The sequence below is a fragment of the Salmo salar genome, chromosome ssa04, assembly GCF_905237065.1.
Source record: "Salmo salar chromosome ssa04, Ssal_v3.1, whole genome shotgun sequence".
NCBI lineage: Eukaryota > Metazoa > Chordata > Actinopteri > Salmoniformes > Salmonidae > Salmo > Salmo salar.
Genome location: NC_059445.1, coordinates 57,670,741 through 57,695,319, shown reverse-complemented (window position 1 = coordinate 57,695,319; position 24,579 = coordinate 57,670,741). Strand labels below are relative to the sequence as shown.

General features: G+C 44.1%; 1 protein-coding gene across 1 annotated transcript in view; it reads left to right on the top strand.

The window, feature by feature from the left end:
- Positions 1–24,579, top strand: part of LOC106603494 (polypeptide N-acetylgalactosaminyltransferase 10) — a 118,096-nt gene that overhangs the window by 66,342 nt on the left and 27,175 nt on the right. Inside the window, exons 5-6 of the mRNA XM_014197263.2 lie at positions 16,229–16,414; positions 16,633–16,816. Of these exons, the coding sequence (XP_014052738.1) occupies positions 16,229–16,414; positions 16,633–16,816 (370 nt within the window). The remainder of the gene's footprint in view (positions 1–16,228; positions 16,415–16,632; positions 16,817–24,579) is intronic.

The window sequence follows — 24,579 nt, the reverse complement described above, 5'->3', positions numbered from 1 at the left end:
TCAATGAGTCGGACACGAGGGATATACTGTTGACACCCGACCAGGCCCCAATCCCCGTGATTCGCTGGAGAAGGAAACGGCGATTCCGAGGCAAAAGATCAGGTTGCCTTGTGAGGACCAGGCGACGAGTGGCTAATCTGCCCTTACCCTCGGTTCTGCTAGCTAACGTTCAATCGCTAGAAAATAAATGGGACGAACTGAAAGCACGTATATCCTACCATCGGGACATTAAAAATTGTAATATTTTGCTTCACCGAGTCGTGGATGAACGACGACATTAAGAACATAGAGCTGACGGGTTATGCACTCTATCGGCAAGACCGAACAGCAGCCTCTGGTAAGACATGGGGTGGGGGCCTATGCATTTATGTAAACAACAGTTGGTGCACGATATCTAAGGAAGTCTCAAAGTTTTGCTCGCCTGAGGTGGAGAATCTTATGATAAGCTGCAGACCTCACTATTTACCCAGAGAGTTTATCTGTTTTTTTCGAAGCTGTCTATATACCACCACAGAGCGAGGTTGGAACTAACACCGCACTAAATGAGCTGTATTCCGCCATAAGCAAACAGGAAAACGCTCATCCAGAGGCGGCATTCCTAGTGGCCGGTGACTTTAATGCAGGGTAACTTAAATCAGTTTTACCGAAGTTCTATCAACATGTTAAATGTGCAACCAGAGGTAAAAATAAAATCTAGACTACCTCTACTCAGCACACAGAGACGCATACAAAGCTCTCCCTCGCCCTCCATTTGGCAAATCTGACCATAACTCTATCCTCCTGATTCCTGCTTACAAGCGAAAATTCAAGTGGGAAGCACCAGTGACTCGGTCTATAAAAAGTGGTCAGATGAAGCAGATGCTAAACTATAGGACTGTTTTGCTAGCACAGACTGGAATATGTTCCAATGGCATATCAGTCACTGGCTTTATCAATAAGTGCATTGAGGACATCGTCCCCACAATGACTGTACGTACATACCCCAACCAGAAGCCATGGATTACAGGCAACATTCGCACTGAGCTAAAGGGTAGAGCTGCCGCTTTCAAGGAACAGGACTCCAACCAGGAAGCTTATAAGAAATCCCGCTATGCCCTCCGACGAACCATCAAACAGGCAAAGCATCAATACAGGACTAAGATCAAATCGTACTACACCGGCTCCGACGCTCGTCGGATGTGGCAGGGCTTGCAAACTATTACAGACTACAAAGGGAAGCACAGCCGAGAGCTGCACAGTGACACAAGCCTACCAGACAAACTAAATAACTGCTATGCTCGCTTCGAGGCAAGTAACACTGAAACGTGCATGAGAGCATCAACTGTTCCGGATGACTGTGATCACGCTCTCCGCAGCCGATGTGAGTAAGACCTTTAAACAGGCTAACATTCACAAGGCCGCAGGGCCAGACGGATTAGCAGGACGTGTACTCCGAGCATGCGCTGACCAACTTGGAGGTGTCTTCACTGACATTTTCAACCTCAGGAGTCTGTAATACCAACATGTTTCAAGCAGACCACCATAGTCCCTGTGCTCAAGAACACTAAGGTAACTTGCCTAAATGACTACCGAACCGTAGCACTCATGTCTGTAACCATGAAATGCTTTGAAAGGCTGGTCATGACTCACATAAACACCATTATCCCAGAAACCCTACACCCACTACAATTTGCATACCGCACCAACAGATCCACAGATGATGCAATCTCTATTGCACTCCACACTGCCCTTTCCCACCTGGACAAAAGGAACACCTATGTGAGAATGCTATTCATTGACTACAGCTCAGTGTTCAACACCATAATGCCCTCAAAGCTCATCACTAAGCTAAGGACCCTGGGACTAAACAGCTCCCTCTGCAACTGGATCCTGAACTTCCTGACGGGCCGACCCCAGGTGGTAAGGGTAGGTAACAACACATCCTCAACACGGGGGCCCCTCAGGGGTGCGTGCTCATTCCCCTCCTGTATTCCCTGTTCACTCATGACTGCACGGCCAAACACAACTCCGACACCATCATTAAGTTTGCTGATGACACAACAGTGGTAGGCCTGATCACTGACAACGATGAGACAGCCTATAGGGAGGAGGTCAGAGTCCTGACCATGTGGTGGAAGGACAACAACCTCTCCCTCAACGTGATCAAGACAAAGGAGATGATTGTGGACTACAGGAAAAAGTGGACCGAGCACACCCCCATTCTCATCGACGGGGCTGTAGTGGAGCAGGTTGAGAGCTTCAAGTTCCTTGGCGTCCACATCACCAACAAACTATCATGGTCCAAGCACACCAAGACAGTCGTGAAGAGGGCACGAGAAAACCTATTCCCCCTCAGGAGACTGAAAAGATTAGGCATGGGTCCTCAGATGGTCAAAAGATTTTACAGCTGCACCATCGAGAGCGTCCTGACGGGTTGCATCACTGCCTGGTATGGCAACTACTCGGCCTCCGACCGCAAGGCACTACAGAGGGTAGTGCGTTCGGCCCAGTACATCACCGGAGCCAAGCTATACCAGGCGGTTTCAGAGGAAGGCCCAAAAAATCATCAGACTCCAGCCACCCTAGTCATAGACTGTTCTCTCTGCTACAGGGTGGCAAGCGGTACCGGAGCGCCAAGTCTAGGTCCAAGAGGCTGCTTAAACAGCTTCCACCCCCAAGCCATAAGACTTCTGAACAGCTTATCAAATGGCTACCCAGACTATTTGCCCCCCCCCCCACGCTGCTACTACTCTGTTATTATCTATGCATAGCCACTTTAACAACCCTACCTGCATGTACATAATTATCTCAATTACCTCGACACGGTGCTCCCGCACATTGACTCTGTACCGGTACCCCCTGTATATAGCCCCGCTATTGTTATTCATTGCTGCGCTTTAATTATTTGTTTCTCTTAACTTACTTTTTTTAAATTTACATTTTTGGGGTATTTTCTTGACTGCATCATTGGTTAAGGGCTTGTAAGTAAGCATTTCACTGTAAGGTCTACACCTGTTGTATTCGGCTTATGTGACAAATAAAATTTGATTTGAAGGAAGGAAGGCTTTTTAGCAGCCCCAGGAGATGGCATTACTGTTCGTTTTGCCTGAGACTCATTTGTCATAACTTCTCCTTTTGTATTTTTTACGAGTTCTTTCAGGAGCCTGGGCTGCTGTTTATGCATGCGCTCGTGCAGGCCATCTGTAGTCGATGATGTGAGAATGTTTTCATTAAGCTGTAATTTTTTTCAGTAATTATTTTGGGGCGAGCTAGTGCTGCTCCCTGTGGAGCCCTGGCTCATTAGCATCTAATGGTGTAAATGATAATATGTGCCATTTAGCAGACGCTTACACATGCGTGCATACATTTTACATATGGGTGATCCCGGGAATCGAACCCACTATCCTGGCGCCATGCTCTACCAACTGAGCTACGGAGGACCACCATCTCAAAATAACTGTTGAGAAGTTGGATGGCTTAATGGAGTCATTGTTGTCATCCTAAAAATATATATATATATATTTTAATAGCCCTACCCTGGAGAGCAGAAGGCCCATTTCCTGCTGTTCTGCTAATAGGAGCAGCTCTGGGGAGAGGGAGACTTCAATCAGGGCACCAGCCGAATGGTTAAAGCAGCCCGCTCGTGACCCGAAGGATGTTGGCTTCACTGTTCACTCTTTTTAATGGGGAGCAGCTGTCTTACCCCTACAGCAAAGTACTTTGCCTCAATTGCCCCAGTTTAAAAAAAAAAAAAAACTATCTCTTCGTAATGAGTTTGTGGATGGAAAATCTTTTCTTTTTTATTGTGCTAAGGAGGATAAGCCGCCCTGGATGAAGGGAGGCAGATCTCTGCTAAACAAATTAATGATAAAATGCATTAGAACACATATCTTCCCACTCCTCTGCTCAGAGTTTGGGCTCATGAATATTTCATTGACACATTTTTTCTCTTAGCTGGAAATAATATTTAGAAAATGAACAAACAGGGATTTGAGTATCTCAACTGGTTTGAACTCGGAGCGGAACGCCACAACTTTGTTCCTTTGCGGCTTCAGAGGTTCAGAATTGTGGAACTCGCCATACGTCCTCAGACTTGTTAGTCGTTTGAGACTGTGAGAGTTTGGGAATGTGTGAATAAGAGAACAGTTGTGGCTGACTGAAAGGTAACGGGGCCAGGACGTCTTCAGGTTCTTTGAGCTAACTAGCTCTGTGAGGTATTTTTACCCTTCAACACACACTGTTCCTATGCAAACATTTGTCACTCCATTCCTGTTAGAAAAGCTACTTATCAGGCTGGTTTCTATGATTTATTGTACACCTGTGTGTAGTCAGTGCTCATCTGTAAAATCTCTTATCATATCCCCACTACCTGTTTACTCCCTGTGTATTTCCCTCAGTACATGGGGTCATCCAAATCCCAGAATAGGGAGCCTTTCATACTCTCCCAAGCCCATCATCCTTACAGACATAACTTTTAATGGTGGCCACACAAAAAATCCTTAGCAAATCATAGCAGCATGCCCAGGGAGAGGGGAGTGTGATGAAGTTCAGAAGGACACTTGATTATTTTGCTGGAGGAATATATTCTGGGCCCCACTGCAGTCTTTTTGGTGTGCTGCCAAGCGTCTGGGAATGAATCCACCACCTCAGACAGATCCTCCCTGGGCCATATTGCCTCCACTGTAATTGGAAGCTAATTGAATTAAAAAAGTGCATTCGGAGAACATGGCTGTGGGACCAGAGGTTGTCTCTGCTACTGATCATGTGTCCCCAAATGTACCATACTGTCCCGGTCTTTCCCATTCCCAGATGTCTCCAGACCACAGCAGTTCAAATCAAAACACTCAGTTACTTCACACTGTAACTCACTGGATGGAACCAATACATTTGTTTTTGTTAGTTTATGCTTCATGGTGTGGTGGCTAATTTCTGCATTACCAAATGAGGAGAGTTACAAACTTCACACACCAGTCAGAGTTATACTTAAAACTACATCTTTAATAATTAAGATGCTTTTGCAAAAGCACTTGACCTTCAATGATGCGCTATCTCTAATGAACCATTGAGAAAGTGATTACACAAAAGTACAAAGATCTTTTATACCCAAGATCCACCCCTCTCAACGTACATGATGAACAACAGATCTTAGGAACTGTTCACAAAGGGATCTTATACTTTAGAAAGGAGTATCCCTTAGCCAGATAACATTCGCTATAAATTATCGTTCAGTTTGGTCCCTAATGACGAGGTTCTAATCTCGTTCCTGGTACTTCATAGTACAGTTGGTAGAGCTGTGTGGCTCAGTTGGTAGAGCATGGTGTTTGCAACGCCAGGGTAGTGGGTTCGATTCCCACGGGCACCAGTACGGGGAAGAAAAAGAAATGTATGAAATGTATGCGTTCACTACTGTAAGTCGCTCTGGATAAGAGCGTCTGCTAAATGACTAAAATGTAAATGTAAAAACACCATCTCATCCAATGGCATATATCAATTGACAACTCTAGATACTCCCATCTCAAGTAAACCCCCTCTTGACTCCACTCCTGGACAAGCTCACTGAGGGGAGTGAGCCTCTAGGTCATACACTACCCCAGGATAAGTGCATTATCAAAGAGGACATACAATGGTCCAGACACGGCCATACACCTTCCCCCAATGGAAAAGGAGGGAGTGACTTGCGAACAGACATTGTGGAGACAAGTAATTGGTTCCCTATTAATCACGCCATCCCTTCACATGGTTTAACCTCTTGGGGCTAGGTGGGACGCTAGCGTGCCACCTGTGGTGCACTCCATCAACAGCAGGTGCATTTCAAGAGCGGCAAATTTGAATCCAAATAAATGTCAAAATTCAAATTTTTCAAAAATACAACTATGTTACACCATTTGAAAGATAAACATCTCCTTAATCTAACCACGTTTTACGATTTCAAAAAGGTTTTACGGCGAAAGCATAAATTTAGAGTATGTTAGGACAGTACATTTACAAGAGTTGTGTGTAATGTTTTGTCAAGTCAAAGACAGGGTCACCAAAACCATAAAACCAGCTAAAATGATACACTAACCTTTTACAATCTCCATCAGATGACACTCCTAGGACATTATGTTAGACAATGCATGCATTTTTAGTTCTATCAAGTTCATATTTATATACAAAAACAGCGTTTTACTATGGCATTGATGTTGAGGAAATCGTTTCCCTCCAATAACCGGCAGTCAAGTCAGCGTCACAAATTAAATAATTAAAATTAGAAAACATTGGTAAAATATTATATTGTCATTTAAAGAATTATAGATTTACATCTTTTGAACGCAATCAACTTGCCAGATTTAAAAATAACCTTACTGGGAAATCACACTTTGCAATAATCTGAGCACTGTGCCCAGAAAAATACGGCGTTGCGATACAGACTAGACGTCATGTTGGGGAGATCTAAAATCGAAAATACTATGTAAATAATCCATTACCTTTGATTCTCTTCATCAGATGACACTTCCAGGTATCACAGGTCCATAACGAATGTAGTTTTGTTCAAAAAAGCTCATAATTTATGTCCAAAAATCTCCGTCTCGTTAGCACATGATGTAAGCCAGCCGGACTTCTCGTCATGAACGAGGGGAAAAAATATATTTCCGTTCGTTCAAACATGTCAAACGTTGTATAGCATAAATCATTAGGGCCTTTTTTAACCAGAACATGAATAATATTCAAGGTGGACGAATGCATAGCCTTTTATAACGTATTGGAACGAGGGTACCCAACATGAAGTAGCGCGCCAGGTGTCTAATGGGACATCACCGTTCCATGGCTCTTGTTCGGTCAGATCTCCCTCCAGAAGACTCAAAACACTTTGTAAAGGCTGGTGACATCTAGTGGAAGCAATAGGAAGTGCCAAAATATTCCTAAACCCCTGTGTTTTTCAATGGGATAGGTTTAAAGTCAATACAACACATCAGGTATCCACTTCCTGTCAGAAAATGTCTCAGGGTTTTGCCTGCCAAATGAGTTCTGTTATACTCACAGACACCATTCAAACAGTTTTGGAAACTTTAGAGTGTTTTCTATCCATATATAATAAGTATATGCATATTCTAGTTACTGGGTAGGATTAGTAACCAGATTAAATCGGGTACATTTTTTTTATCCAGACGTGCAAATGCTGCCCCCTAGACCCAACAGGTTAACCTCTATGGGCTAGGTTGGACGCTTGCGTCCCACCTACGTAACAGCCACTTGCAGCCTGTGGCACGATTTTCAAAACCTTAAAAATCCTATTACTTCAATTTCTCAAACATATGACTATTTTACAGCTATTTAAAGACAAGACTCTTGTTAATCTAACCACACTGTCCGATTTCAAAAAGGCTTTACAACGAAAGCAAAACATTAGATTATGTCAGCAGAGTACCAAGCCAGAAATAATCAGACACCCATTTTTCAAGCCAGCATATAATGTCACCAAAACCCAGAAGACAGCTAAATGCAGCACTCACCTTTGATGATCTTCATCAGATGACAACCCTAGGACATTATGTTATACAATACATGCATGTTTTGTTCATATTTATATCAAAAACCAGCTTTTTACATTAGCATGTGACGTTCAGAACTAGCATACCCCCCGCAAACTTCTGGGGAATTCGCTAACATTTTACTAAATTACTCACGATAAACGTTCACAAAAAGCATAACAATTATTTTAAGAATTATAGATACAGACCTCCTCTATGCACTCGATATGTCCGATTTTAAAATAGCTTTTTGGTGAAAGCACATTTTGCAATATTCTAAGTACATAGCCCAGGCATCACGGGCTCGCTATTTAGACACCCGGCAAGTTTAGCACTCACCATAATCATATTTACTATTATAAAAGTTTGATTACCTTTTGTTGTCTTCGTCAGAATGCACTCCCAGGACTGCTACTTCAATAACAAATGTTGGTTTGGTCCAAAATAATCCATCGTTATATCCGAATAGCGGCGTTTTGTTCGTGCGTTCCAGACACTATCCGAAATGGTAAAGAAGTGTCGCGCGCATGGCGCAATTCGTGACAAAATTCTAAATATTCCATTACCGTACTTCGAAGCATGTCAACCGCTGTTTAAAATCAATTTTTACGCCATTTTTCTCGTAGAAAAGCGATAATATTCCGACAGGGAATCTCCTTTTCGGCAAACAGAGGAAAAAATCACAAAGGCGGGGGCGGTCGGGTCACGCGCATAAGCCCAGAGTCCCTTGATCGGCCACTTGAGAAAGGCGATAATGTGTTTCAGCCTGGGGCTGGAATGACGACATTCTGTTTTTTCCCGGGCTCTGAGAGCCTATGGAAGACGTGGGAAGTGTCACGTTAGAGCAGAGATCCTTAGTAAAAGATAGAGATGGAAAAGAAGTTCAAGAAATGGTCAGACAGGCCACTTCCTGTAAAGGAATCGCTCAGGTTTTGACCTGCCATTTGAGTTCTGTTATACTCAGACACCATTCAAACAGTTTTAGAAACTTTAGGGTCTTTTCTATCCATATGTAATAAGTATATGCATATTCTAGTTACTGGGTAGGAGTGGTAACCAGATTAAATCGGGTATGTTTTTTATCCAGCCGTGTCAATACTGCCCCCTAGCCCTAACAGGTTAACAGATACATTCACATATGAAGACAATGTTTCATTCTGTCCTCTTCGGGGACATGTAAAAGACAAGCCTGACCTCTCCCCTCTCTGGGCCCCAAGTGACTGAGCCCCAGCTAAGGGAAAAGTGCAACTAAAAGACACCAGAGTCCAAAGGGATACTTTCTAATGACAAGTATCTCACATAAACATATTATGCTAATAAAACATCTTAATTATCTATGTTACCCAACTAATTCTGATTCATCCGCCACAATGGTCATGAAGTTGGTAACTTCTAAGTTACTGGGTAAGAGTGTTTACTGATTTTGGCACTTGACCTTCTTGCTATTTGTTACTTAAGGAAAACAGTCATCCCCACACAATGCATGTTGCTTCTGTGTACACTGTGTTGTAAAGTTGTTTTGAAAAGGGTAGGTTGGTTTAAATTCACAACATGAGTGCATTTGGCATATCAAGGTTGTGTGACTCTGTTGTAGCTAAAGCTGCACATGACTCAAGGGGTCCTTTTATAGACTTGACATTACCAAACTTTTGATATGCTGAAAGACACCACTAAAACCATATAGGCTTCATTAGCAATGTTAATCATTGTGAATGTTTTGCCTTTTTGAGCCCCACATAATTGCTGCTGCTTGCGTGACTTGCTTCTCTCATGTTGTTGCGTTCATTCAATTAGCTGTTTGGGGAAATGTGACATGTTCCCTAAAGCAGAAATGTATATTTGAGGCGCTTGATAGTAAAACCGTAAAATTATTCATGTCGATGAAGTCACAGCCCCAATCATATTCCCTGTCCCACATTTAATAAAGTCTAATGTTTTTGCCGAGCAGGGTGCCGCTCATTCCACGGATTAATCACCTTCTCGCTCATTCCACAGATGAATTTCCTTCCCAATTTGAGTAAACCGGATGAGTCTTTGGGATAATTTATGCACTTATTAACCAGTCATAATTTGACCCCGTAACCTTTTCCCTTAGTCACTCCACAATGCAAATGTTCGTTGTCTAATCACAGGATGTCTGGGGGAGCATGAAGTAAAGTTTGTGTCAGCGTGCTTCAGTCAAAAATCAATCTCATAATGGTTGATTCATAACCTGTGATTTATTGACGGTGCATATGGGGGGACCTGCCCTCATCTTCCCTCATAGTCCTTGTTCCAATGTCAAACTAGAGCTAAATCTAGAATATTCGAACAGCCTAGTATGTTGCTAAACCAAATGCAAATGTAATTGAGTATTGACTTCAAACGTTGTTGCTGTGCCCACCATATGGCGTTTTTCTTTCTCCCGGACCTTTATCTGTTGTTGTTGCAGTGTTGTTCTACCACCGCCCAGGTGTTTCACTGGCTGATCGTGGGGGTTGCGTAACAGATGGGAACTTGAGGACTTTGGTGATTCAGATATTTGATACTGCGATCCATGGAGATGGGTTTTAATTTGGTCAGTGCAGGTTCCCTAAAGAGCTGACAGCAGACAGTCTCACTACCCACAACACATTCTGCCAAAAAGAGAGTGGGGGAGGTGGGATAAAGATGGAAAGCTGGAGAAAGTGAGAGTGAAAGATTGAAAAATGGAGTGAGAGGTAAAGAGAGAGGTGGAGAAATGAGAGAGCGCCAGATTGAGAAACCTGGCCCAGCTGTCACTTTGGATCAAGTCTACCCTTCCAGAACATTGGGCAGCCAAAAAGACGAGCCCCGGACCAGTGAGAAATCAGACCGAGAGGTTTAAGCACATTTTGTGAGCCACTTTTAGTAGCCCAGCAACCGTTTTAGAAAAAGTTTTGAAAGGGTCATTGCTTTTCCCCCGATCTTTGGAATCCAATTTGTGGCTGCCAGGAAGGGGAGGCCAGTGACAGACTCCCATTTGTAATGCGTGGCCCTTGTTGCCTAGTGTCTGGGGGGAGCAGCCCAGGTGATATATATTTTTTTATATACCCAGTAATTTTGTGGAAGAGCCTCCTTTTTGATCCACAGGGTCCCAATATGAAATTATTCTGTTTGGCTGGTCCATTTATCAGGCAGTGTTGGAAATGGTCCCCCCGGCATTGCCTTCCCATCCTCTGCAATTCATTACGTTGTATTACTTTTATAGTAGGTATGATTCTGGGGCCCTTCTTCCAATTCCAGCCCTGACGGCCGACACAAATGCCTAATGTGATGCATTATCATTTTTCTCTACTGCCGCCGCTACCACCGTGTTTGAATGAATCTTGCTTTAGTGCTGACTGTTAAAATGCTGTTCACCTGATTGCGGAGAGTTTGGTGGGTGGTGGATGTCTCTCTCTCATTCCCTCCTTTGTTAAGCTCAGCCATTGTGTCCTCCCATTGAAGGTTGTCTGTTAAAGGGGCCTCGTGCTTTGTGCTTATATTGTACAAGGCCCAGGGTAAGGCCATTTTAATGAAAGGAGGAGTGTTCTGTGTGCACAGTGAGTGGTTACAGTTCTATTCACACTCAACAGGACCTGGGCAAACCCTTTATATCAGCAGCCTCTGTGAACTTAAAAATCTATAAACTACCATTATATGGACACTTTACCAAATAAAATGACTCAAAGTCCCTCCCAGTTAAGATTGTTTGTAGCAAAACAACTTCTAAATGCAATGAACCTGCCATACATCCAGTTTTCCAATAACTAATAAAGGGTATAGATAGAAATGCGCTATGTACTCATGTAAAACACACAACTTCAGCTTTCACCCTATAAGTATCACAGTTGTGTCAGAAGGAATAACTCAGTAATGTGTCTGGGCACTGCTGAGAGAAGGATAGTGAAAGAGAGGGGAAATGAGGGAGAGGGAACACTGGAGAGTGGGAGAATCCGACTGATTTAATTACTGGCCTGCTTGAGTATAATGAAGAAAGGATATGGGGCTCTCCTCTGTGGCTGGAAGAGGGGGGTGGGGGGCAGGAGATTTTATGGAAATTTGCCTGCAATCGCCTTAATCCATTATTTGAGGGCCTTAATGTGAATTTGATGTCATCCGTGTCGAGTTAATTCGGTTGCACATATAGATGTTGATTATGTCTCCACTCGGCACAGCCATAAGAGGACTGGCCACCCCTCAGAGCCTGGTTCCTCTCTAGGTTTATTCCTAGGTTCTTGCCTTTTCTAGTTAGTTTTTACTAGCCACCGTACTTCTACATCTGCATTGCTTGCTCTTTGGGGTTTTAGGCTGGGTTTCTGTATAAGCACTTTGACATCTGCTTTGTAAAAGGGCTTTATAAATACATTTCATTTGATTGTCTTTCTGTTACACACTGACCTTGAACAACAAGTCCATATAAGTCATGTTATATTATCCAGTCAGAATGGCCAGGTTGTTATTGTAATAGAGAATGTTTTCTCTCAACTGAATGTAGGTCTTGATTTAACTTGCCTGATATTTTTACATTTTTATTGAAATGCATATGGGATGGGAATTGGGAAACTTCGTTTTTTATATAGCATTTTCTTCAGGAAGATTTGCTGTTTGACATGTCAGAGGAAGTGAATAAAGGCTGTGTCCCTGCATGTAATGTTTTTTTTATTATTATTGACTTGTCACAACTAACTTGATGTCAGGCCTGAAGATTTATAAACTCCTAAGAGAGTGGATTGATTTATTTTTGAGGCGGTGTAGCTACTGCTCTGAAGATAGATTTGAGATTGGGAGAAACATATTGAAAAAACACAGCTACCAATAACTTGTTTTTCTTCCTTCTATGCGAGAGTTCTTCTTGAAGCTATTTTCTCCTCTATGCATTACATCTATAAAGGAATGGTTGAATATCTTTTATCACAATTAAATATGTCCTCTTGTGCTTAAAACATTGCTAATATGTCAGTAATTGCCTTACTAAAGATACTCACTGAATGCAACAAAAGAAGCTATGTGAGTTCTGTGCTCTAAAAGTCTTAAGCATTGACTGTAAATGAATAAGGTCTCGAGGGATGAGTGTGTGCACATGTTTGTTGAAGTAGCCATCCATGTCGGTTATACCTGCGCACTTTTTCGTCATATTCAAGTATAGAAGCATGCTTTTGTAAGCAATCGCACTGCAGTGCTTCAAGGTCTTCTGTGGTCATGTCTTCATGGGTATCGTTCCTCATAAACTACTCTCCATGCCCTGGCTATGAATTGTGCTCATGAAAAATAATGCCCTCGGAAACATGACCGAGGCAGACACAGAAAGCTAGGTTAATTACAGCCGCAGCCAATCAGTGGTTGAAAGCTTGTAAAGCTAACGTCATGGCACATGCAAACTACTCACTTGCAAAATACACTTATTGAAAAATATCTTAAGCAGGCTCCGTCTAGCTAGCTACCAATTTTGTGTCTGGTGGGGACGTTTACGCCCGGGGTTTCCATCATCATGATGATGTGGTCGGCGACAGTTTGCTTCTTGAAAGTCCAATATCTTGAAAACTTGACTGCTCACATTGAAAACATTTTAGGACTGTATAAACAGTGGAGTTTCCCATTAAATGGTTATGTTACTTTCATGGTGGTCTTATCCATAACTGACAGTTATGGTAATTATACAATGGGTGGGTCTAATCCTGAATGCTAATTGGTTAAAACTGCATTCCAGACGGTGTCTATTCCACAAATTACCACCACTTAAATCTATGAAGTTAAAATGCTTATTTACTCTCTTCAATCTAACGGCGTAATCCACTGTCTCATCAGCCCAGCCAGGCAAATTATAAACTTGATCTCCACTATAAAAAGCATCTACACATTATCTCACATTTCTTTTAGGCTGTCTGTCTCCGACATTTGTTTCAATATTCAAATTTCGATCTCCAGATGTTCCATAGTAATGAACTTGTCAGGATGAGGCAGGGAGATTTTCTCAGCCAGTAGAAATCATGAATCAGCATAATTTGGGGGGATATTTATACAAAGACCTATCAATAGAAAACAGGTAAAATGAAACAAAGTGCAGCCAGCTTGTCTTTCCAGCTTCAGTTTGAAGTGAGTGTGTTAGCTGTATTGTTGGCTAGCTCCTTTAAACAAAAGTGTCCTATCCAAATAAATGTCACTAGAAAACAGTTTATGCAAATTTTATATATATAATATATATTTGTAATATTGACAATTACAACAATACTGAATGAACAATGAACACTTATTTTAACTTAATGTAATACATCAATAAAATAAATGTAGCCTCAAATAAATAATGAAACATATTCAATTTGGTTTAAATAACGCAAAAACAAAGTGTTGGAGAAAAAAGTAAAAGTGCAATATGTGCCATGTAAAAAAGCTAACATTTAAGTTCCTTGCTCAGAACATGAGGTACTTTAGTATTGCCAGCCTAATCTCGGGAGTTGATAGGCTTGAAGTCATAAACAGCGCAATGCTTGAAGCATTGCGAAGAGCTGCTGGCAAACGCAGTAAAGTGCTGTTTGAATGCTTACAAGCCTGCTGCTGCCTACTATCACTCAGTCAGACTGCTCTATCAAATCATAGACTTAATTATAATATAATACACAGAACTACGAGCCTTAGGTTATTAATATGGTCAAATCCGGAAACTATCATTTCGAAAACAAAACGTTTATTCTTTCAGTGAAATACGGAACCGTTCCGTATTTTATCTAACGGGTGGCATCCATAAGTCAATGTTATGTCATAATTAAGTAAAATTCGGGCAAATTAGTTTGTAACGAGCCAGGCGGCCCAAACTGTTGCATATACCCTGACTCTGCGTGCAATGAACGCAAGAGAAGTGACACAATTTCCCTAGTTTAATATTGCCTGCGAACATGAAATTCTTTTAACTAAATATGCAGGTTTAAAAAAATATACTTCTGTGTATTGATTTTAAGAAAGGCATTGATGTTTATGGTTAGATACATTCATGCAACGCTTGTGCTTTTTTTCGCAAATGTGCTTTTGTTAAATCATCCCCCGTTTGGCGAAGTTGGCTGTCTTTGTTAGGAAGAAATGGTCTTCACACAGTCCGCAACGAGCCAGGTGCCCCAAACTGCTGCATATACCCTGATTCTGCTTGCACAGAACGCAAGAGAAGTGACACAATTTCCCTAGTTAAAATAAATTCATGTTAGCAGGCAATATTAACTAAATATGCAGGTTTAAAAATATATACTTGTGTATTGATTTTAAGAAAGGCATTGATGTTTATGGTTAGGTACACATTGGTGCAACGACAGTGCTTTTTTCGCGAATGCGCTTGTTAAATCACCCGTTTGGCGAAGTAGGCTGTCATTCAATGACAAATTAACAGGCACCGCATCGATTATATGCAACACAGGACAAGCTAGATAAACTAGTGATATCATCAACCATGTGTAGTTAACTAGTGATTATGTTAAGATTGATTGATTTGTTTTTTATAAGATACGTTTAATGCTAGCTAGCACCTTACCGTGGCTCCTTACTGCACTCACATAACAGGTAGTCAGCCTGCCACGTGTCATGGAATATTGCCTCAGAAATATAACACTCTTACGAGAACTTGTGAATTCAATATAGACTTTAATACAGAGTAGCAAAGCCGAGCCCTTCCATGGAAGGACCCTATTACACACATAACAGAGCTGAGCCCTTCCATGAAAAATACTAAATTCTCATATTACAGAGTCCTGCCTTTTATAGGACTCTGTCTTTGCATAACGTATAGAGTCCCCTCCCTCTATATGAAAATAGCTTCCCTTGACCTTTCTCCATCTCAGTTCTTGCTTGTTAACGCCCACATCTGACAGCTGTATAGGTTACAATGGTCGCAGGCCCTGGTCATATATGTTCCATTCCTTATATGGCTATTCTGTCTCGGCTCTTCAAAGTGGACAGCCTAAATGCTGCTAATAATGGAAATGTAATCATAGTCATGAGTTTTGCTCCCACACACGCAGTCTCCTCGTGGAGTGCAATGTAATCGGCCATGATCGGTGTCCAGAAATGCCGATTACCGATTTTTATGAAAACGTGAAATCGGCCCTAATTAATCGGTCGACCTCTAGACTGAACGACTGGGTCGCGTCTCTGGCAACCGAACGAACAACCAGCCGGCTTGGGTAGCAACCCTAGATTTGTGTTGGGACTAAACTTGAGCTGGCGCACACCCAGAGATAATTATTTTATGTAGAGGTGCTTACTAACGGCGAATAAACTTTATAAGCTATAGAAATGAGTCATGTGGCATATGTGGTAAATCACCAACGTTTCGGTATCGCTGTGCCTTCTTCAGGGTGAAACGTTGGTTATTTACCCAATAAATGACTGGGAGTTTATATATAGTGTGCAACAATTTTTTTTCATATCTTATGGTAACACGTATAAAAGTTATAATGCCCTCGAAGCTGGTGTTTGGAGGATATATTGGAACTCAACTTCATCTTGGGCCTAACAACACCCGTGCCAATATATCCTCCAAACACTGGCTTCTTGGGCATTATCACTTAATTGTGCAAGACCTACTGTGTGTTCCTCTGACTTTGTGTGTGTTTGAGTACGTGTGAGTTCATGTCTGTTCTTTTGTGTTGATAGGTCTGTCCTTCAGTGCTCCTGGAGGCCTTACTATAGGGATGCAGTGTGTGCATATGTGTGTCTGCATGCATGTTCATCTGACTGTGTTGTAACCCCCCTCTCTCCTGTCTCTCTCCCTGTAGAGCACCTAAAGGGGTCTCTGGAGGAGTACATGGTGCGGCTGCCCAAGGTGAGGATCCTGCGCACCAAGAAGAGGGAGGGTCTCATCAGGACCCGTCTGCTGGGGGCGGCGGCTGCCAATGGAGAGGTCATCACCTTCCTGGACTCCCACTGTGAAGCCAACATCAACTGGCTGCCCCCGCTGCTGGGTGAGTCATCCTGTTAGAGCACACTGCGCAATGATTTGCTATGTAGTTTCTTTCTGGTCATTCTGTGGTAGATGAATATACTATTATATGAATTACTCATCTGTACAATGTGCCTATTACCTTGTCCAAAGGGGGCAACATTTTAACACTGTTTGACTTAGGCCGTATACCAATTTCTGTCTGGCTCTCTTTCTCCCCACTCATGCTCTATCTCTTAGACCGTATCGCCGACAACAGGAAGTCTATCGTGTGTCCGATGATCGACGTGATCGACCACGACAACTTTGGCTACGAGACGCAGGCGGGCGATGCCATGCGAGGGGCGTTTGACTGGGAGATGTACTACAAACGCATCCCCATCCCCTCGGAGCTGACAAAAGAGGACTCTAGCGAACCCTTCGAGTGAGTCACGTGACCAGACAACATATCAGGACCCAACAAATCAGCACATTTAGAATGATCCCATTTCTAGACACCAGATGCCACACAGTTTGAGTCAACTCATTTTCTGTGTGATTTACAGTGCAGTAGCATGAAATGAGACGTGGGTTAGATGGACTGACAGAGAACATATTAGGGGGCAAACGTCCATGCTGGCCTCTGGGTGTGAAAGCCTCTAAATCCCTCCATGCTCCATGCCTGATGGGCAATATGCCCCCCTCCCCTTTCATTGAAAGATGATACAAGGATTCTCTCGGCTCCACACTTTTGTGAGCGCTCCCTCAGAGGTCAATAGACTGAAATTGGGAATATTGGTTTTGCAATTTGAAGTAAAACTAAATTGTGACTGAATATTCATGGTCGGTTTAAATGGGATTCTAATTCTTGCAGAGCGACACAAGATAGTGTGATGAAAATTTGAGGGGAGGGTGGGAAGGAGGGAGGGGTGGAATAGAAACGACGTGGTGCCAGTGAGGGAGCAACCTCAGCTGAGCAGTCCTCTTCTGATAAATGCTTTACATAAGACATCCCTTTGTCTCCACGGTGTCACTCTCTGACCTAGGAGAGCTGTGTTTTCTCTGTTTAGTTAGGTCAGGGTGTGATAGGTGGGTGGGCATTCTATGTTTTGTGTTCTGTTTTGGCCGGGTATGGTTTCCAATCAGAGGCAGCAGTCATTCGTTGTCTCTGATTGGAAGTCATACTTAGGCAGCCTGTTTTTCCCTGTGTTTTCGTGGGATCTTGTTTTTGTGCAGCTGTGTTTGAGCAGCCCCAGAACGTCATGTTTCTTTCAGTTTCACCTGTTTCTTGTTTTGTTCGGGTTCACTAATAAAATATGTGGAACTACCGGCACGCTGCGCCTTGTCTGATTTATGACAGGGAATTCGAAGATAGCACTCGTGACAGAAGATCCCACCAAAAGAAAGCCAAGCAGCGTGCACTCACCAGGAAGACGAGCGGGACCAAGCAGTGTGGATCAGAGGACTGGACCTGGGAAGAGATCCTGGATGGGGCAGGACCTTGGACAAGGCCGGGAGAGTATCGCCACCCGCCGGAGGAGATAGAGGCAGCGAAGGTGGAACGGCTTTGAAGGCAACAGGAGGCCGAGAGGCAGCGCCAAAAAATGTTTTGGGGGGGCACACGGGTAGATTGGCTAAGGCGGGTTTAAGACCTGAGCCAACTCCCCGTGCTTACCGTGGGGAGCGAGTGACTGTTCAAGCACCGTGTTATGCGGTGGTGCGCACGGTGTCGCCCATGTGCACTCACAACCCGGTGCGCTCGGTGCAAGCTCCTCACCACTGTCATGCTAAGGTTGACACTCAGCCAGCTTGGAGTATGCCCGCTCAGCATTCCTATTCTCCAGTGCGCCTCCCTAGCCCAGTACGTCCTGTGCCTGCCCAGCGCACTCTCCCTGCAGTGCGCCTCCCTAGCCCAGTACGTCCTGTGCCTGCTCCTCGCACTCTTCCTCCAGTACGCCTCCATAGCCCAGTACGGCCGGTGCCTGCTTTGAGCACTCGGTCCTCAGTGCGTCTCTCCAGTCCGGTGAGACCTGTTCCAAACCCACGAATAAAGCCTCCAGTGATAATCGATGGTCCGAAGCCTGTAGAGATGATTCATGGCACAAAGCCTCTAGTGATGATCCATGGCCCGGAGCCTGTAGAGATAATCCATGGCAAGAAGCCTGTAGGGATTATCCATGGTCCGGAGCCTGTAGAGATGATCCATGGCACGAAGCCTCCAGTGATGATCCAGGGCACGGAACCTGTATCAATGATCCAAGGCATGGAGCCTGCAACAACGCTCCTCAGTCCGGAGCCTCCGGCGACGCTCCCCAGTCCGGAGCCTCCGGCGACGCTCCCCAGCCCGGAGCCTCCGGCGACGCTCCCCAGCCCGGAGCCTCCGGCGACGCTCCCCAGCCCGGAGCCTCCGGCGACGCTCCCCAGCCCGGAGCCTCCGGCGACGCTCCCCAGCCCGGAGCCTCCGGCGACACCCCCCCAGCCCGGAGCCTCCGGCGACACCCCCCCAGCCCGCAGCCTCCGGCGACGCCCCCCCAGCCCGCAGCCTCCGGCGACGCCCCCCCAGTCCGCAGCCTCCGGCGACGGTTGGCGTTCCAGAGCCTCCGGCGATGATCCATGGTCTGGTTCCTCCGGACACACAGAAGCGGGGGGGGGACCAGTGGGCGGGGGGTGCTACGCCCAGAACCAGAGCCGCCGCCAATTATAGATGCCCACCCGGACCCTCCCCAATAGGTTCAGGTTTGCGGCCGGGAGTCCGCACCTGTACTGTCACGCTCTGACCTAGAAGAGCTGTTTTTTTTCTGTTTAGTTAGGTCAGGGTGTGATAGGTGGGTGTGCATTCTATGTTTTGTGTTCTATGTTTTGGCCGGGTATGGTTTCCAATCAGAGGCAGCTGTCATTCGTTGTCTCTGATTGGAAGCCATACTTAGGCAGCCTGTTTTTCCCTGTGTTTTCGTGGGATCTTGTTTTTGTGCAGCTGTGTTTGAGCAGCCCCAGAACGTCACGTTTCTTTCAGTTTCACCTGTTTCTTGTTTTGTTCGGGTTCACTAATAAAATATTTGGAACTACCGGCACGCTGCGCCTTGGCTGATTTATGACAGGGAATTCGAAGATAGCACTCGTGACACACGGCTACTTATCTGTGCGGCGCAGCCTCGGGATTAACGCTGTTGAATGCCAAAGACTTCTGCCATTTGAATGCCCCCAAATTGATGTAATTCAGCATACCAGACATTAGAGCTGGGAATTTCCAGGGACCTCACGATACGATATCACGATACTTAAGTTCCGATGCGATATGTATTGCGACTATCACGATTTTATATGTATTGCAATTCGATAATGCGATTTCATTGCAATTTCATGTTCCAAACATATTGCTCACTATGTCTGCTGCAGAGAGACAAGGGAGAGCATGAGAAAATTTGTTTTGATCAGTCATAGAAATGAAAGTGTAAAACATGTTGACTTGCTATTTAAAAAGATGGAGAACAAGCTATAGGATGAACATTACCAGAGTTTTGGCGCCAGTGCAGCCGACTAGCTCTAGCTAACGCTACCTAGCAGAATCTTTTTTTCCCCCCCAATCGTTACTTGGAGTCAAAGTTTCAATATAATATCTTCCAAAATAATATTGCGATATGTAACTATCGATTTCCCCCCCCCTCCCCATCACTTCCAGACTCAAACCACTTGCCCTTAGAAGAAGAAAATAAAAACAGAACTTGGCTTTTGCCGTCCTAGATACTTTTCATGAGGATTGGGAAGCCCCGGAGTGCTCTGAGCTCCCAGCCTTCCACTGTCTGCCCTGTTTCCTTAATTGATCATTCTAACGGAGAAGTTTAGGACCCGGACATCTGCCTGCCCGGCTCTCTTACGAGTCACTCGAACATCTAACTTCTCTCTCCCCTCCAATATCCATCCAGAGAGGGTTCATCTCTACCTCCAATTTAGAGTTGAAGGGGGCGGCTAGTTGCCATGACAGCCTGTGGTGTGTATGTGGAGACTGTAGCCTGCCTGTTTAATAGTCTCATTGTCTCCCTCTGACAGCCCTTCCAGTCAGGGACATGTCTCCAGTAATAAGGATGCCATTCAGGGTTCCCCCAAATTCTGTACAAATCCTGTCTGCCTGGTTTGTCAATTAACCTACTACGTTCATAATTACCCCTCTGCAACTGATTTATTAGAACCCCATCAGATAAGTTTGAATGTCATGAGAGTGACAGCACATCAAATCACGGAGGGGCAAATGACTACTACCATTTTAGCCCCAGTTGAATACACACATAACGAAGACTTACCAAACTATGCATCTCTGACAAACGCCTGACCTCTGACACACACACACACAAGTTTTGACATGAGTATGTTTTTCCTTGGGATTCTCAACAAGATTTCAAATCAAATTTTATTTGTCACATGCGCTGAATACAACAGGTGTAGGTAGACCTTACAGTAAAATGCTTACTTACAAGCCCATAACCAACAATGCAGTTTTAAGAAAATACCCCCCCCAAAAAAGTAAGAGATAAGAATAACAAATAATTAAAGAGCAGCAGTAAATAACAATAGCGGGGCTATATACAAGGGGTACCGGTGTCGAGGTAATTGAGATATGTACATGTAGGTAGAGTTATTAAAGTGAGTATGCATAGATAATAAGAGTAGCAGCAGTGGGGGGGGGTGCAAATAGTCTGGGTAGCCATTTGATTAGCAGTTCAGGAGTCTTATGGTTTGGGGGTAGAAGCTGTTTAGAAGCTTCTTGGACCTAGACTTGGCGCTCCGGTACCACTTGCCGTGCAGTAGCAGAGAGAACAGTCTATGACTAGGGTGGCTGGAGTCTTTGGACCCATGCCAAGTCTTTTCAGTCTCCTGAGGCAGAATAAGTTTTGTGTCCTCTTCACAACTGTCTTGGTGTGGTGTGCTTGGACCATGTTAGTTTGTTGGTGATGTGGACGCCAAGGAAGCTCTCAACCTGCTTCACCACAGCCCCGTCGATGAGAATGGGGGCGTGCTTGGTCCTCCTTTTCCTTTAGTCCACAATCATCTCCTTTGTCCTAATCACGTTGAGGGAGAGGTTGTTGTCCTGGCACCACACGGTCAGGTCTCTGACCTTCTCCCTATAGGTTGTCTCATCGTTGTCAGTGATCAGGCCTACCACTGTTGTGTCATCTGCAAACTTACTGGTGTTGGAGTCGTGCCTGGCCGTGCAGTCATGAGTGAACAGAGGTTACAGGAGGGGACTGAGCATTCACCCCTGAGGCGCCCCCGTGTTGAGGATCAGCGTGGCGGATGTGTTGTGACCTACCCTTACCACCTGGGGGCGGCCCGTCAGGAAGTTCAGGATCCAGTTGCAGAGGGAGGTGTTTTAGTTCCAGGGTCCTTAGCTTAGTGATGAGCTTTGAAGGTACTATGGTGTTGAACGCTGAGCTGTAGTCAATGAATAGCATTCTCACATAGGTGTTCCTTTTGTCCAGGTGTGAAAGGGCAGTGTGGAGTGCAATTTGAGATTGCATCATCTGTGGATCTGTTGGTGCGGTATGCAAATTGGAGTGGATCTAGGGTTTCTGGGATAATGGTGTTGTGAGCCATAACCAGCCTTTCAAAGCGTTTCATGGCTACAGACATGAGTGCTACGGGTCTGTAGTAATTTAGGCAGGTTACCTTACTGTTCTTGGGCACAGGGACTATGATGGTCTGCTTGAAACATGTTGATATTACAGACTCAGACAGGGAGAGGTTGAAAATGTCAGTGAAGACACTTCCCAGTTGGTCAGCGCATGCTCGGAGTACACGTCCTGGTAATCCGTCTGGCCATGCGGCCTTGTGAATGTTGGCCTGTTTAACCTGTTGGGTCTAGGGGGCAGCATTTGCACGTCTGGATAAAAAAAATGTACCCGATTTAATCTGGTTACTAATCCTACCCAGTAACTAGAATATGCATATACTTATTATATATGGATAGAAAACACTCTAAAGTTTCCAAAACTGTTTGAATGGTGTCTGTGAGTATAACAGAACTCATTTGGCAGGCAAAACCCTGAGACATTTTCTGACAGGAAGTGGATACCTGATGTGTTGTATTGACTTTAAACCTATCCCATTGAAAAACACAGGGGTTTAGGAATATTTTGGCACTTCCTATTGCTTCCACTAGATGTCACCAGCCTTTACAAAGTGTTTTGAGTCTTCTGGAGGGAGATCTGACCGAACAAGAGCCATGGAACGGTGATGTCCCATTAGACACCTGGCGCGCTACTTCATGTTGGGTACCCTCGTTCCAATACGTTATAAAAGGCTATGCATTCGTCCCACCTTGAATATTATTCATGTTCTGGTTAAAAAGGCCCTAATGATTTATGCTATACAACGTTTGACATGTTTGAACGAACGGAAATATATTTTTTCCCCTCGTTCATGACGAAGTCCGGCTGGCTTACATCATGTGCTAACGAGACGGAGATTTTTGGACATAAATGATGAGCTTTTTTGAACAAAACTACATTCGTTATGGACCTGTGATACCTGGAAGTGACATCTGATGAAGAGAATCAAAGGTAATGGATTATTTACATAGTATTTTCGATTTTAGATCTCCCCAACATGACGTCTAGTCTGTATCGCAACGCGTATTTTTCTGGGCACAGTGCTCAGATTATTGCAAAGTGTGATTTCCCAGTAAGGTTATTTTTAAATCTGGCAAGTTGATTGCGTTCAAAAGATGTAAATCTATAATTCTTTAAATGACAATATAATATTTTACCAATGTTTTCTAATTTTAATTATTTAATTTGTGACGCTGACTTGACTGCCGGTTATTGGAGGGAAACGATTTCCTCAACATCAATGCCATAGTAAAACGCTGTTTTTGTATATAAATATGAACTTGATAGAACTAAAAATGCATGCATTGTCTAACATAATGTCCTAGGAGTGTCATCTGATGGAGATTGTAAAAGGTTAGTGTATCATTTTAGCTGGTTTTATGGTTTTGGTGACCCTGTCTTTGACTTGACAAAACATTACACACAACTCTTGTAAATGTACTGTCCTAACATACTCTAAATTTATGCTTTCGCCGTAAAACCTTTTTGAAATCGTAAAACGTGGTTAGATTAAGGAGATGTTTATCTTTCAAATGGTGTAACATAGTTGTATTTTTGAAAAATTTGAATTTTGACATTTATTTGGATTCAAATTTGCCGCTCTTGAAATGCACCTGCTGTTGATGGAGTGCACCACAGGTGGCACGCTAGCGTCCCACCTAGCCCCAAGAGGTTAACCTGGTCACATACAGCTGATGTGTTGTGCATTGAAGTCCACAAGCGAAAGGAAGAGGTTAGAGGAGGAGAGCGCATAGATGCGAGAAGGAATGCAACGTGGGTGCTATGAAAGGGAACTGTGTTTACGCGTGATCAGGAGTGTATTTATTCCACCGATTTCTGTTGAAAAATGTTTCTTAAATGGAAGCAAACGGAACAAAACGAGAATAAACATACCTGAATTTGTCCAAATGAAACTTGTTTGTTACTGTTGGACTAATGAACTCATCCCTGACCACTGACTGCGTCCCATCTGACTTCAAAATGGCCAGAGAATGGCTCCCCTTCTCAAGAAACCAATACTCAACTCTTCTGACGTCAAAAACTATAGACCTGTATCCCTCCTTTATTTTCTTTCCAAAACACTTGAGCGTGCTGTCTCTGATCAACTCTCTCTCGTTATCGTTCTGAGAACAATCTTTCTGACCCTAACCAGTCAGGCTTCAATACGGGTCATTCAACCTTCTCTGTGTCACGGAGGGTCTCCGCACTGCCAAAGATGACTCTCTCTCCTCTGTTCTCATCCTCCTAGATCTATACGCTGCCTTTGACAACGCAAACTATCAGATCCTCCTCTCCACCCTCTCAGGGCTGGGCGTCACAGGCTCTGCGCACACTTGGACTCCATCTTACCTGGCAGGCCGCTCCTACCAGGTGATGTGGAGAGGGTCTGTGTCTGCACCACGTACTCTCTCTACTGGTGTCCCACAAGGCTCTTCTCTCTATACACCAATTCACTCAGCATCATATCCTCAGATGGTCTCTCCTATCATTACTATGTGGATGACACTCAACTACTTTTCTCCTTTCCCCCTTCTGACACCCAGGTGGCGACATGCATCTCTGCGTGCCCAGCAGATATCTCATCTTGGATGGACCATCACCTCAA